Genomic DNA, 16,963 nt, shown 5'->3' on the forward strand with positions numbered 1-16,963 from the left:
AACCTGGAGCCTCATATCTCCGACTTTGGGATAGCAAAGTTCTTGGATCAGTCACTAGTCACTATTGTTCCAGGTATATATGTCTTTTTTTTGCACAACTGTAGTAAAGTATATTAACAGATGATTTTTTTTTAATTGCAAAGAATGCTTTCACAAATAGATTTACATGTGAAGGACTAGTGACTCAGATTGATAGCATTAGGGAATGGGTACACACCACAACATCGCCGCAACGCGCGATCGACCTTCTGCTTGTTTTATTGGTTTATTAGATTACATCTCTTATTATTAAATATACTTTTATTATTATTATTATTATTTATTATTATTTATATATATATATATATATATATATATATATATATATATATATATATATATATATATATATATATATATATATATATATATATATATATATATATATATATGGAGTACTTTGAATGAATGAATAATGATGATGATGAATGATGATGAGTTGATGAGAGTCGTTAATTAATTTGGTCCGTATATCCGTAGGTGGGTGGCCAACAAGTGTGAGTATAATTTTATTTTTAATTTAGTATTTTTAAATAAATACGGAGTAAATAAATACCCTTTCCGTATATTCGTCTCTATAAATCTAGGGTTTCCGTGTGTTATTCATCATCTCCATCTAATTTTCCCCCAAAACAAAACTAGATCTAAAGACAAACGAGCCAGATCGTTCATAATCCCATCGTCATCGTTACAGATCTGACAAAATTCGTCCTAATCTAAATTTCCCTCAAATAAACTAGATCTAATTACAAAAGAGCAGATCGTTCATCATCCCATCGTCATCGTTACAGATCTGACAAAATTCGCCCTAATTTGACTTTTTTATTTGATTTGTTTTTTCTGTTTTCAAACGACTGGACAGATCAAGATCTGTTATAATTTTTTGTGCATAAATTGAGACCGATATAAGATTAAATCAATCAATCAATCAAACGGATAGATTTACTGATTGTTGTTAGATATACACCGATCTGTATGTATAGTTTATGAATCTGTACACCGAACAAGAAAAATAAATCGAAGGCGACGAAGGTGAAAAAAGAAAGAGAGATTTAATTTATGATGATGATTGTTTACAATTAGTATTTTATATTTTAAATTTATTAATTTATTAATAATAATTAAATTGATTTTTTGAAGGAAAAAGAAAGAAAAAAAATGTATAAATCAGTGGTGGCTGTATATGATGGTGAAAAATTACTTGGTGATGTGGAGGTGTATTATAATCCATCTCACATGATGAATTCATTGAATCTTAGAGATAAATTGAAGGATAAAATCAGGATTTCATATTATTCCACACCTAGTGAAAGATGCTCGCCACTTGCTGTTCTTCATACAATTACTACATCATCATCATCATCATCATCATCATCATCATCATCTTCAACAAGTGGAATTTGCTTAAAAATGGAGTCCATCAACAAAACAAACAACTTGCAGCTCAATCTTTTACATTCTACATGTCTCAGGGAGAATAAGGTATATTTACCTAACCATAAATTAATAAGGACACAGAAATTAATTAATTAACAAGAAAACAATATAATACGAGTAATTAATTGAGATTTGAAGTTAAAAACTGAAACTTTAATTTGTTATCTAAATAAAAGGACTTCGTTGGACAAAGATTAGACCATAAAAGAAAACCCTAATATTGGAACTTTGAATACTTTTCCTACTGCCTCTTAGCTTTGGATTGATGAATTTTGGACTTAACAGGAAATTTATTGCAAATTTTATAACTTATTTATAATTATAATTTATAATTCTTCCCAAAGACTGATGTGGACTATACTGGCATACTGTCTGGTTTTAGGATTCATTTGTATAAGAAATTGAAATGAAAGACCAGCTTATAATCCTTCAGTGGACTGTTTTGACTTGAATTTGCAGTTTTGACTGGAATTTGGACTGGAATCATTTGTTTCTGAAGAATAATATTAATTTCAGATTATGCTGTTAGTTCAAAGAAAACCTCTTAATTGATTTAGAGTAAACATTAACTGGTCTTGTTTTTATCAGTCGCTGAAGTAATCTGAACATATACGACGTTTCAAAAAATAAAATACAGTGGTATTCTTATCCGTTAGTCGCTATGTAACATGCAAGTCAGAGTCGGCAAATACAAAGATTACACTCAAAGCAGAAGCAGGGTTGACATGTGTTGATTAAAATCTGTCTTTGTTAGCATTATCATGTTTTGACCTGTGCATTTATGTGTTACATTTAATAAATTGTCGTCTTATAACATAAGTATATGTTGAAATATATTCAAGTACGCCATTTAATACTAATACTAATACTAATACTAATGTATAAATGTATAATGTATGACAGACTGCTGTTGCCTCTCTTGGTGGAGAGGAGCTGCACTTGGTAGCTATGCGATCGAGGAGAAGCGATTTACTACCGTGCTTTTGGGGATTTAGCGTTGCACCTGGACTATATGAATCATGCCTTGTTATGCTTAACCTTAGATGTCTTGGCATTGTATTTGACCTAGATGAAACGCTTGTGGTGGCCAATACTTTGCGGTCATTTGAAGATAAAATAGAATCCATACAAAGAAAATTAAGTTCTGAAATTGATCCACAACGTGTTGCTGGCATGCTTTCTGAAATCAAACGATATCAAGATGATAGAAATATATTGAAGCAATACGCAGAGAGTGATCAAGTTGTTGACAATGGCAAGCTAATTAAGGCACAGTCCGAGGCTGTTGCAGTACCGTCAAATCATCAACCTCTTGTTCGTCCCATTATAAGATTGCAGGAGAAGAACATCATCCTTACTCGCATCAACCCGTTGGTATATGTCTACTAATCCGACTTAATGAGATTAATGGAATGGAACTTAATATATACAGTCAATTAAGGAGGTGTTTGTTTTTGACCTATTAAATAAGATGTGCTTTAATGAATGAAATTCAAAAAAATGTGAGTTTATATGGAGGTCTTTTCAAATTTTTTACTGCTGTTTTAAATGCCCCACTTAGAGAGTTAATTTCGTAATTTCAGTTGTTATTCAGTCGGTTATTCAGCACATAAATTTATGAATCACTTGACATCTTATATACAACTGAACTTAATAAGAAAAAAACAAACGAATCCTTATTCTTCTTTATTCAATCAATATTTTTGCATTATAACCTTTCCATTTTACAGATTCGTGATACAAGCGTTCTTGTGAGATTGAGACCTGCATGGGAGGATCTTAGAAGTTACTTAATGGCAAGAGGACGTAAGCGTTTTGAGGTTTTTGTTTGTACGATGGCTGAAAGAGACTATGCTTTGGAAATGTGGAGGCTTCTTGATCCTGATTCAAATTTGATAACCACAAAAGAGCTGTTGAACCGCATTGTGTGTGTGAAATCTGGTTAGTTATATGCTGTTACCCATTACTTCTATAGTTAATATTAAAAATTAAAATCCTATAATGATAATGATAATGATAATGATGATGTCATTATTAAGCTAATTCATTTGTTAAGAAAAAATAAAAAAGAAAAAGAAAAAAAATCTAAGTATGGTGGGTGATGTCATCTAAATAATTTTGAATTAAAATTAAATTTTATTAATTAATTATTATTATTAAATCTTATTAATAATTATTTTAATTATTAAAATTAAATAATTTTAAATAATTTTAATTAATTATTTTTGAATTGAGTACGAGAAGGTATAAAAGCTAAGCAGAAGGAACTAATTCTAAATTTATATCTTAATTTACATTTTTTAAAATAAAATGACAATCAATATTATCTCTTATAATTGGATGTGGATTGTTTAATATGCATTTTAGGTGTTTGATGAAATGTTCAGCTGACAAGTTTCTTAGTCGGACTCTGTGGTTTCATGGGTCATTAAACTAAATAACTTTAGCATTTACGTTCACTTAATACCTAAAACATATCATTAAACTATTTCGTTTAAATAAACCCGTGGTTTCACGGGTCATTTCACTAGTTGTTTTATAAATGCCTATTATCCATTGTCCATCCTTATTACTCTATTTATATATATATTTATTTAAATCAGGGTTGAAGAAATCACTTTTTAACGTTTTTCAAGAAGGTAACTGCCATCCTAAGATAGCATTAGTTATTGATGATCGTCTGAAAGTGTGGGATGAGAGAGATCAACCCCGTGTTCATGTTGTTCCCGCTTTTGCTCCATATTATGCTCCTCAAGCTGAAGTAATAACTAACTACTTTTGTGTTTGAATTTTATCCGCAAAAATTTGTGTTTAATACAATAATACTATGATAAAATACTCATACTCATTTATGTGTCTTTGTGCTTTTAGGCTAACAATGCTGTTCCTGTCCTTTGTGTTGCAAGAAACGTTGCTTGCAATGTTAGAGGTGGTTTCTTCAAGTAAGAATGTGCATTCATATGCATTACTTTTGGTTAAGATACAATCTTTGTATTAACATGTAATTATTTTTGAACAGAGACTTTGATGATAGCCTTCTGCAGCGAATTAATGAAGTCGGATATGAAGATGAAATTAAAGACATTATGCCTCCAGACGTGAGCAACTATCTGATATCTGAGGTTAGTGATGTGGGAGTCGTGTTTAATCATTTTGTTCATTACGGCTTCTAATTCGACAATGTAAAATTTCTGCTCCCCCAGGATGATGCTTCTGCTATAAATGGGAGCAAAGAATCAGTTGATGGTGAATTAGAAAGAAGGTTAAAGGTGACGATCCAGGAAGCAATAGTATCTTCAACGACTCCACCAGTTATGCCTAAACCAGATGCAGTAATCAAGGCGAGTTTCCAGTACAGTTCTGCGCCTGCATCGTTACCTATCGTACCGCCAACAATTCCCGCATCAATTGTCCAATACGCAAATAAGCAACTGGTGGCACCTGTAGTTGAGCCTAAGACCACCCAAGTGAACCTATCAGAGGTAAGTTTGCATAGTTCTCCTGCAAGGGAAGAGGGTGAATTGCCTGAATCTGAACTAGATCCTGATACAAGAAGAAGACTTCTGATTTTGCAACATGGTATGGACTTCAGAGCACAAAAAATCATTGAAACAAGTCAGTTTCCTGTAAGACCACCAATGCCAGTTGCAGCAGCAGCAGCAGCACCTCATGTTGAGCCACATACAGGCGGCTGGTTCCCAAATCCAATAGGTGTGGAAGAAATTGGTCCAAGACAGTTGAACCGTATCACACCTCCTACTGCAGAATTTCCTTTACATTCTTCTGATCCTAATCCTCCTATGCAAATTGAGAAAAAACACCCTCTTCATGCACTACCCTTCGTTCACAAGGTGGATGCTCCCACAATGCCTGAAAGAGTTCTTGAAAGTCAGAGGCTTCCTAAGGTGGTAATTAATGTTTCTTTTCTACTGCTCTCATGCATTTGGCTAGTTTATTATTATGCTATAAATGTATAAATAAATGTATATATGAATATGACTATATATATTTTTCAGGTTCTGCACAGGGATGATAGGTTGAGGTTAAGCCATTCTCCGCCCGTGTACCCCTCATTTCCAGGTAATATTGATATCTACGAATCACGTTCCTGTTTTGTTTATAAACTTCAGTGGATGGTAACAAGAGTTAATTCAACTTATTAAATTTATAGATGGAAAGTAAGTGTTCCCTGGCAGATACTTATATAGTAAAATAAAAACAATAAATGTCAATATCTCAGCACAATTAAATTTTTTGCTTTGTATTGAAACTCGATTAAGGTATATTTTGGTTTGGATTTAAACTGTATTTATAGAGAAACTATTACTTCAAAACACCTTAAGTTGTAAAAGACACTGGTTGATGTAGCTTGTATATTGTTTGCTCTATGAGCCTGTACTTGAGATTAAGAATCAATTACAGGCAGGCTTTAGGCCCTAGTATTGAATTGCAGCTCTCTTTTGAGCTATCTAAACTCTTTTGTAAGTTAATGCATTGAGAGTCAGAAATAAGTTTTTGTATTTTTGAAGGTGAGGAAAGTTCATTGGGCCAATCATCATCCGGTAACAGGGATATGGATATCGAAGGTGGCAGCGATGATAGCTATGCTGAATCCCCTGCTGAATATCTCTATTATGTTGCTTTTAAGTGTGGAACCAAGGTATTAGAATAATCCTCAATCACTATATTACTGAGTATCTATTAAGAACCCAGTATATTTACAGACTAAGGTATTAGAATAATCCTCAATCACTATATTACTGAGTATCTATTAAGAACTCAGTATATTTACAGACTATGTATTATACAAGCGTCGATTTATTGGCGACTTGACTGCCACTTGGAGCCTAAGTTGAATGTGCAGGATTTAAAACCCATGAAAATTTGATCCTACCATTTTTCATGGCGTCTTATGTTTTATTTTTATATTTTGTTTTATTTTATTTTAAAATTTTTCCTACTTATTGGATTATTGGCCGGAGATTCATTCGGAAGCAATCTCTTTATCTGTCGAAGAGAGAGAGGGAGAACTTTCTCTACTTCTTGGAGTGTATCACTATGGGTGGAGAAACGACTTCTCTTTATTCAAAGATGGATGGGGGAAGGATTGTCTACATGAATACATCTCACCTCCCCATACACCACGCATGTGGTATTGGGTTTTGTTGTTGTTGTTGTTGTTGTTGTTGTTGTTGTTGTTGTTGTATTATACAAATCGTATCTCCTTGATAATCAACTAAATTAACATTTTATATGTAGGTGGAGTTCAGGCAGGCTGTCGTCCCTAGTGTTGAATTGCAGTTCTCTTTTGAGGTATCTATTAAGACTCTTTTTTAAGTTTCAATATTCTAATTATGAAATTTGGTGAAACAAACAATTAAAAGCGTATTTTTAAGGTATGGTTTGCTGGAGAGAGAATTGGTGAAGGAACTGGGAGAACCCGAAGAGAAGCTCAACGTAATGCTACCGAGACATCTCTTATGAACTTGGCTGGTATATTTCATTTCAACTTTTTAGTTACTTAAAATTTATTTAGAGGCTCTCATGCTATTATGTTTTTATTTTTCATGATTTATTTTTTTGACGGGTACTAAAATTTGACTGGTAGCATTATTTTCTATTTGTAAAGTTTTATATTTTATCCGGTTGTAACTATCATCTATGAGATCTTAACACAAGATGACCTTCTATATTTCTTATTTTGCCAAAATCGATTCTAACTACTATGTCTGATGTTGGTGCAGATAAGTATTTATCTCGCCTGAAACCTGGTGAGGAAGGAAGGTTCGTAAGTGATGGAAATTCTTTTGGACATCAGCCATTATTGAGGGAAGATTCAATGGCATTTTCAACTGCAACCGGACAAAATAAAGGGCCAGTTGCTGCACTTAATGAATTAGTAAGATCTTATTGTAGCTATAATTTCATTATTAGTCTTTGTGTAATGTGTTTGAGTTCTTATTGATTAACCAATCTGCTTTTAAATTATAACAGTGCATGATGGAGGGTTTAGGAATGGCTTTTCAAGCTCAGCCTCGAGTTTCAAGTAATATGGGACAGAACAATGAATTATATGCGCAGGTAATACTGAATTTTTCTTTATAGTTCGATGTGGTAAAATCGGTGGCTGGGTAACTGTTTGTATTGAGTTTGGTTACTGAAGCAAGTAAGGTTATATATTTCACTAGATAATTGTAGATCATATGGTAGCGTGCATGTGTGTTTATATATTATATAGTTTTGGGTTGATATTTAAGTTGTTCATCTGTTTATTTTATAAATTTACTTTTTATTATCCAATCTTATTTGTTAGGGTTATGTCCGAAAATTTTCATGAATTTTAAATAAAACAAATAAGTATATACATACTACAATGTTTTATTAACTTCATGAAAATTTTCACATAGAATCCCGACAAATATGGTTACATAATAATAAGTAAATTTATAAAAGTAAATAGATGAACAACTTAAACAACCAAATTCTATATAATATAGAAACACATGCTACCGTATGATCTACAATGCTTTATATATTGCGGTAATATACATATAATTGAATAAAATGATTCACAAGGATGTGTATGCATTTAAATACACTTGGGGAGACTTTGGACTTGTTTGACCTCTTCAATCCACTGACTGGTTCCTTATATAGATTTGTCTTTTGTATTTGATCCACCTAAGAAAAAAACATACCCATAATCGAGTCATATATATAAGGAAGGATGTGTTGAAATTGTCATGTATACCCTCGATAGGTAATTTATGGACGTTTTTAGGTATTTACGTTTATCGTTTACTTAAATTTCAGGTTGAAATAGATGGGGAAGTATGGGGTAAGGGAGTCGGGTTAACATGGGATGAAGCGAAGATGCAGGTACATGCCTTATCATCTTCATGTTTCCTATAATAATTCATTTTACAGGTTGCACTATTATATTGAGAGTTTTGTATGTGTTACTTTACTCTAGGCTGCTGAAACTGCTTTTATGAATTTGAAAGCAAGGATTGGGCAATTTCCCCAAAAACGTCAACCTTCTCCTAGGTCACTTCACTTTACAACTTACTCGTTTACAGTTTAAAATGAAGCTCCATTTGTTTTATGAAAAGCAAAGTGGGTAGTTTTTGCCCCATTCACTTATAAATGGGCTGTGGGTTATGACACATAAAATTATAATTATAATGGTTATTTGAAAGAAACCCGTCGATCGTTGAATGACGCATGCCCTGTCAACTCAAAGTCATTGGGACCTCTAAAATTTGGGCAAAAAGTGTTTGAGTTTTTTTTTTTTTCTTTTGAAAAAAAAAGTTCTTTGAAGTTAAACCAACCTGACCCGACCCATACAAACTGACGCATAACCCTGCAACCCAGACATGCCTGACACATTCTTTTAGTCAAGGTAAATTGGCTTCTTTATGACCCACTCCTTCATACTCAGATGAATTTTGTTTTGCATGTATGTCACAGATCATTTCAAGGAATGCCAGCTAAGCGGTTTAGACCAGAGTACCCGAGAGTTATGCAACGAATGCCATCCTCAGCAAGATACTCCTAAGTTCGTGGTAAATTGCAACAAAATTACTGGATCTTTAACAACCCTAACCACAATATGCTTGACATCGCTCGGTTTGTCACATCAAAGGTAAATACTTATATGGAATGGAACCATCCAGGCCAAGGCTGTTTGGGTTTTTTTGAACTTAGATCAATCCCTGGTAGGTACAAAGATGGAGAAGCAGATTTTGTCTGACTTATTCGTTCAAGCTACTGACTTGGCTGGTTTTTTTTGCTTTACTCGAGTGGTGGAACTGCCAAAAGCCCCCGCCAACTCTGGAAACTAGTATCGAAAATTAATACAACTTGATTTGGTGAGATCGGTGATTTGTGTTGGTGATGGTGTTGCCCAAGAATTCCGAAGCAACCATCGTTGTGTCAAAATATGATTTTGCCGACTTTAAAGATGATGACTGTAACTTTGTATTTTGTAGTCGCTGCTGTCAGTCGTTTGAGTATATTTTTCAGTTGTTTTTTTTTTTTTTTACTTATTCTAATTTTATTTAGGCAATCTTTATGGCAAAAGGTCATACATCCCTTTGAAACACTGCACATAATATATTTTTGGGAGGTATATATACGAGAATTTTGGTTCACATGGCGTTTGTTCTTGCATTGGATTTTGCGGGATAAATTAGCATGGTGCAACGAAACTCGGTTTTTTATATTTGTTTTTTTTCTTTCGAAAATAACGAATACTCATAGAAACGAGATCGCTTTCCAATGGAAAACGCCCTCAATCGGGGATTACAAATAAATAGGGAAAACGGGAAACCCGCGAACAATCGCCCAACACACTCTCCCCAACCAAACGTGTTATCATAACATCGAAACCCGCGAAAACCTCCATGGACATACTTCCTCTCCCGAAAGCCGATGAACCTCCATCTTTTCCATCTCGATGACCCATAAACAAGTGTTGAGGTAATCCAAATCGTCAAGGTTGTCTTTAAGCTTAAAAGCACCCGAAGTGGAAGCCTCGATCGCTTTCTTCATTGACCTTTGTTAGCATCACCAATTAAATCTCTTGGAACTTATTTATTCAAAATACTAGGAGGTAATGCCCGTGCCTTGCACGGCTAGTATCAAATTTCACTATTTTGAAACTCGTATTTCGGATGGTTAGTGTCATAGACTCATAGCGGAAGTTGGTTGAAAACATATTAGCCTTGAAGTGAAAGTTGATGGTCTCATTATGCTAGTAGTCAAATAGAATTTTGTGCATATGTTTTGTTTGCCACTATGAAAATCTGCACTTTCGGGTCATATGTAGTAACATGAAACTATATATAAACAAAAGTTTACTAATGGTGGTAAAATGAGTTAACAAATGATTTTAAAATACATTATAAGACTTACATATTGTAGTACGAATATACGATTCATAATATTAAAACATATATTATCTTTACAATTGACCATTAAAATTTTGAATATCTCTCTCTCTTTATGACTTCATATGTGACAATAATATACATAATAACTGGAGTACATAAAAAAAAACTTCTAAATATAAACATGAACTGTTGCGTATTAGTATACCACACAATATAAAACTCATGAATATAAAAATTGGAGGTTCATAACATTGAATCACAATTGATATAAAATTAACAATTATTTATTTGTTATAATTTTGTAGTTTATAACTACCTTTGGCCTAAACTTATTACACAATACTTTAAATTGAAAGAGTAATGATGGATGGAAATAGAAGTATATATTTTATATATGTAAGAATGTGTGCAATCTGATTACATTTGCATACACATATATATACTACAAATTTCTTACTGTGCATAGTCAATGATAATTATTATTCTCCGTTAAGTGAAATAGTAATAGTAATATGATTAAAATTGGGCATACATATTTTGACTTTTGAATATCATAACACTCCCCTTTGGATGACAATTTTATTATAGAGCAACTAGTACTGCCTCGTTAAAAACCTTGCTAAAGAAAAATTCAATGGGATAAAAACTTTAGTCAAGGGAAAAAGAGTGCAGTATAGAGTTGACTCCCCCTCAAGTAGACATTGCTAAGTCGTCACATCTTTTGAACTTGCCTCATGCCAATATTGTGAACGTGTGTTCTGAAAACAGCGGTTGACAGTGCTTTGGTATAAAGATCAGCAGAGTTGTTGATTGAACGTATCTCATTTTAATCTAGTTGTCTTTTACGAGATCTTGAGTATATGAGAAGAATCTGAGGTTTTCATCTGAAACTGTATCATCTAAATCTTTTATGTACAAGTTTAGCCCTGTGATTTGTCTACAGTCTCCTTCATGGTTTGCTCAAACCTTTGTTTCAATTCCTATTCCCTTTTAGTCTTTTCTAAGCCTTATCAACATACCATTCTTTTCCATCAAACTTATGACCGTTAAGACCGTCTATGGCTTTGGCGCCTCGTCAGCATTTATATTTTGTTCTGTCACTTTTGATACTCTTCTTTCATTTGTATTATGCAAGCTGCATTATCTTCATATATAGTTGTTGGTGAAGATAGTTGTTGGTCTTTTATAGCATTATAGTCAACAAGAATCAATAATGATTTGTGTCATTGATCTCAACCAAACACATTTTCGAGTAGTTTCATATAATGCAATCACTTCGTCATGATTTGATGATGTTGCAACAAGCGTTTGTTTTAAGAACGCCATGATTTTGTGGTGCCTCCATTTAGGAATACATATCGAGTTTGAAATTTATCTTTATGAGGATTTGATGAATGACCTTCATATACGTAATCAACCAAATCTTGTTTTGAAGCGTTAGAATAAAATAATTTTATATCAGTAGTTCCACGAAGGTATCAAAAATCTGCTTGATCCCATTTCAATGTCTTTTTGTAGGGATTGAGCTGAATCTTGTCAACAAATTAACTGCAAAAGAAATGTCAGGTCTTGTACAATTTGTAAAATACATAATAACCCCAATTGCACTAAGATATGGAACTTCTGATCCGTAAAGATCTTCATGATCTTCACGGGGATGAAATGGATCAGTGTCAATATTGAGTGATATATCAATCAATAGTTTTGTCTTTAAAAATGTTTTCAAATCATTTCGGTATAGTTTGTTTGATGTACAAGTAAACCATTAGGCATATGCTCAATTTGCAATCCAAGGCAATACTTGGTGTTTTTTTTTTTTTTTTTTTTAAATTTTTTTAGAAGTTGAATGATTTCATATATCTCTTTATTTGTTCATATGATGTTATGATCATTGAGATAAACAACTTACAATCACATATCTGGATATTGTTTTCTTAATAAGAACACATGTTCAAATAAGATTATTTGTATACCTTTTTTCTTATCAAGTAATCACATAATCAGTTATACTATTGTATCAACCCATATAAAAATCTTTGTGATTCAATGGAATACATTTCTTTGAGTTTTGCATTAGATGTGTTTGATACCTTAAACCCTTCATGGATATTCATGTATATATCACTATCAAGTGATTCATTTAAATAAGTAGTAATAACATCCATGAGATGCATTTCTAAATTTTTTAGAAACTGTTAGGCTGATTAAGTATTTAAAAGTAATTGCATCTATAACAGGAGAATAAGTTTTCCTTATAATCCATTCATGGTCTTTGAGAGAAATCTTGAGTTACAAGTCTAGCTTTATCTTGTAACTTCATTTTTTCTCATTTCTTTTTCGGATAAAAATTCATTTTTTTTTATCTCATACGTTTCACATCTTTAAAAGTGATAACGATTGATCCGAAAACTTTTTTTTTGAGCGATTCTAATTCAGCTCGTATTGCTCATATCCATTGAGTCCAATCATGTCTATTTTGACATGCAATGACAGATTTTGGTTCCAGATCATCATCTTTATTCATGATGTCATTGTAAGATTATATGAAAATCAATATTTGTCATTTTGTTTCGGTTCCATAATAATGCATAATTTATTGCAATTTATGTATTTACATCGTCAATATCCTCTGCAGAAGGAATATTGATTTGTGTTTCTTCTTGAACACATTTTTACCTCATTATCAGTTGATTTTCTTTTTCGAGGATTTTTATCTTTAGAACCAATTGGTCTCCCACGTTTCAGATGTGGCAAAGACTCATGAGTGACATTATTGCTAGCTTTTGGAATTTCAATTCTTGCTAGAGCATTTACTGTGACAACCCAGAAATTTCCAACCAAATTTAAACTTTAATCTTTATATATTCCCGACACGATAAGCAAAGTTTGTAAGTTGAATCTCAAGAATTTTAAACTGTGTTCATACATTCATTTAACCTCGACCAAATTCCAAAGATTCACAAACCATTATAGAAACGGATATGATTATATATGTATATATGTATATATTATAACTTGAAAACATTAACAAAGTATTAGACGTATAATACTTTACATAAACGTATTTGTTTCGAAATATATATTCAAATAGTTATCGATGGGATTAGAAGATGTTATCAAATTATTGACTTAACAGATACATTGAATTAGGACTACGAGTCTCTGTTAAGAGGTCCACTTTGATTTAGAAAACCTTTCCTTTTTAACGACATCCGAAATATTTGATAAAAGTGATTTACAAAAGTGTCATTAACGTGAGTTAGTCAAAAGTTAGTAATCATTTCCGTTTAAATTTCAAAAATATACTTTACTTGATTAACTCGTGTCCCTAGATAAGCAACCCATTAGTTTTCATATTAAAAACATTATTTGGTAAAATAACTACTATTATTTAAAAACGAATTAAAACGAACTTTGAAAAATAAATAGTTAAAAAAAAACTAAATGTTATATTGTTAAATAAAAGATTTTGAATACGAACTTATATTCCTAAATATGTATCTATATATTTTTAACTTAGTCATAAAATGTCTTGACTTCAAATAATATATTTTGACAAACAACGAGCCACTGATTTATAGAAGCAAATGACCACAACACTCAATTATATAAGATACATTTGTCATAAAGTAATTTTTCAATAACTAAAACTAAATTTTTATAATGGTACGAGTCATTAAAAGTAAAAGGCTAGTTTTCTAAACGTACAAAAGTGCGCACGAAAAACTGAAAGTGGTACATGAGTCGAGTGACAACGTACGAGTCATTTTTGTAAAAATTATATTTTTACCATGAGCATAAATATAATATAATATTTAATTAATTCTAAAGATTAAATATATTATATATTAAAAAATATATAAAGTTATGTCATAATGTAAATTGTACGAGTAATATGTAAATTGTAAACGAAGTGTGTCGGCAAGGGAAATTGATGGGTACCAGCTGTCATCATTAGTCATTACACCCTATAAAATGCACGAAATATGGTTCAGTGTATTCATATATTACTCGATCTCAATCTCTCTCAGTAAATATACGTAATATAATTATTATTATTATTATTATTATTATTATTATTATTATTATTATTATTATTATTAATAATTAATATTAAGATTAATATTATTATTAATATTATTATTATTATTATTAGTATTATACATAAAATATTACGACGAGGTCATGAGCGGGTCATTTCAAGACAAGTTTTATGAGTACGATAGGGCTAAGAAAATTATGGGTTATGGCTATGGAGGTGATGGGTATGGTTCATGGGTATGCCCGTGAGGTCAATCTAGTGTTTATCATCTCTGTTGCGTCTAAGTACCTTTCCTGCAATATTGAATCTCAATATTGATACATGAGTACTCGTAAATTAATTTTTACATATCAATAGTGTATCCCTGACTAGTGGTCGAGTATTTAGGATTATGCATGCTTGTACTTTTGATATTGCCCTTAGTTAGGTTATGTTGAATCTCGAATTATTTACACCTGCGGTTGAGATAAGGTATAAGATATGCATGTCGTTGGAAAGCTAGCGAAAAATTAAGAACTTTTCCTTTAGATATCGAATGGTTTCGATGAACGGATTAGAAGTTATAATCAATTGAATTTTCGATATTTTTATTAAAAATGATTATTATTATCATCGTTTTTATCGTTGTTCTAGTTTTATCTTATTATTATCATTATTATTATCTTTATCAATAAAAGGGATTTATCATTAAAAATTGTTATTTTTATTTATTTATTACTATCGTTATTATCGTTAAAGTTATAATTAGTATTATTATCCAATTATTATTATTATTATTATTATTATTATTATTATTATTATTATTATTATTATTATTATTATTATTATTATTATTATTATTATTATTATTATTATCATTATTAATATATATATCATTATTTAAAAATGGATATTGTTATTGTTATTGTTATTATTATTATGATATTATCATTAATATAATTATTAGTATTATCATAGTAATTATCATTATTAGTATTATTGTAATTAAAACTAATATTAGTAACACCTAATTATTTTGATTACTATTATTATCATTATTATGAACATGATATAAAAGATGATTAAAAGCTATTAAACGAAATGATTAGGAAATAATGAGTAAGAGTATTTTGATGAAACTAAAATATTATAAGATATTTGATTTAGATAAAATTATCGTTCTTATTATTTTTATCATTACTATTATTATTAAAAGTATCGTTAGTATTAAAACTATCATTTTAACAAAAATTATCATTTTAATAGAAATGTCATTGTTATTATAAAATACCACTATTATTATCATTTTAAATAGAATTATTATTTTAAAGATAATATTAAAAAGTGTCGTAAATATTAAAGTTCTTATAATTAGAATTATCATTTTATCATAATATCAATTTGAGTAAATATAAATATTGATATTTTTTAATAATAATTATTATTACAAAATAATATAACTTTTACTTATTATTATCATCAATGTTATTTTATCAAATAAATATGTAATACAAATAAATATAATTACCTTAATAAGATTTATCATAATATTTTTATGAATTTTATAAATTTTATTACTTAAGATACATAAAAGTATTTTTTTATATAAAGTTTTATTTATTAATAAATGAATTATATTATTTACTCTAATAAATCTTTTAAAAATATTTAAAAAAATATAAAACGACGATATTTAAACTATATATTAATCATGTATAGATTTTTGGAAATTATTTTGAGTCAAATTGACTTTTGTTAACTTTTGAATATTAGTCTCGAGCATTAGGATTGTGATACACTATGACCTGACCTAAATTGTTAGACAAATATTGACCAACATATAAATATATATAATTAATATAGGTTCGTGAATCCAAGGCCAACATTGCACTTGTTCAATGACGTCATATGTATTTTTACTACAAAATACAGTATTGTGAGTTTCATTTGCCTTTTTACCCTTTATATTTTTGGGCTGAGAATACATGCGCAATTTTTATAAATGTTTTACGAAATAGACACAAGTAATCGAAACTACATTATATGGTTGAATGATCGAAGCCGAATATGCCCCTTTTAGCTTGGCAGCCTAAGAATTTGGGAACAGACCCCCAAATTGACGTGAATCCTAAAGATAGATCTATCGGGCCTAACAAGCCCCATTCTGGAATTTGAAATGCTTTAGTACTTCGATTTTATCATGTCCGATGGGTGTCCCGGAATGATGGGGATATTCTATATGCATCTTGTCAATGTCGGTTACCAGGTGTTCAATCCATATGAATGATTTTTATGCATGATGTTTATGAGAAATGGAAATATGAAATCTTGTGGTCTATTAAAATTATGGAAATGATTATTTATGATAAACTAATGAACTCACCAACCTTTTGATTGACACTTGAAAGCATGTTTATTCTCATGTATGAAAGAAATCTTCCGTTGTGCATTTGTTCATTTTAAGGATATTACTTGGAGTCATTCATGACATATTTCGAAAGACGTTTTATTCGAGTCATTGATTTCATCAAGATTATTATTAAGTCAATTATAGTTGGATGTATTATGAAAT

General features: G+C 30.8%; 1 protein-coding gene across 2 annotated transcripts; it reads left to right on the top strand.

Annotated features, from left to right (window-relative positions):
- Window positions 1–625: 625 nt before the first annotated feature.
- LOC139886561 (RNA polymerase II C-terminal domain phosphatase-like 1) lies at window positions 626–9,629 on the top strand. Of its 2 annotated transcripts, XR_011772513.1 has the most exons (18): window positions 626–1,071; window positions 1,180–1,521; window positions 2,380–2,850; window positions 3,207–3,417; window positions 4,080–4,237; window positions 4,348–4,418; window positions 4,496–4,598; window positions 4,680–5,384; window positions 5,493–5,556; window positions 6,006–6,136; window positions 6,736–6,789; window positions 6,873–6,969; window positions 7,221–7,375; window positions 7,471–7,557; window positions 8,290–8,355; window positions 8,450–8,523; window positions 8,947–9,121; window positions 9,199–9,629. XR_011772513.1 is itself a non-coding variant. In XM_071870403.1 (17 exons), the coding sequence occupies exons 2-17, from the start codon at window positions 1,198–1,200 to the stop codon at window positions 9,032–9,034; spliced, it is 2,859 nt and encodes a 952-aa protein (XP_071726504.1). In that variant the 5' UTR covers window positions 627–1,071; window positions 1,180–1,197; the 3' UTR covers window positions 9,035–9,629. The 2 variants fall into 2 exon arrangements, 1 of the variants encoding a protein (XP_071726504.1); XM_071870403.1 differs by having other exon boundaries at window positions 627–1,071; window positions 8,947–9,629.
- Window positions 9,630–16,963: the final 7,334 nt, after the last annotated feature.

Source organism: Rutidosis leptorrhynchoides, chromosome 1, assembly GCF_046630445.1.
Source record: "Rutidosis leptorrhynchoides isolate AG116_Rl617_1_P2 chromosome 1, CSIRO_AGI_Rlap_v1, whole genome shotgun sequence".
In the NCBI taxonomy this organism is placed as follows: domain Eukaryota; kingdom Viridiplantae; phylum Streptophyta; class Magnoliopsida; order Asterales; family Asteraceae; genus Rutidosis; species Rutidosis leptorrhynchoides.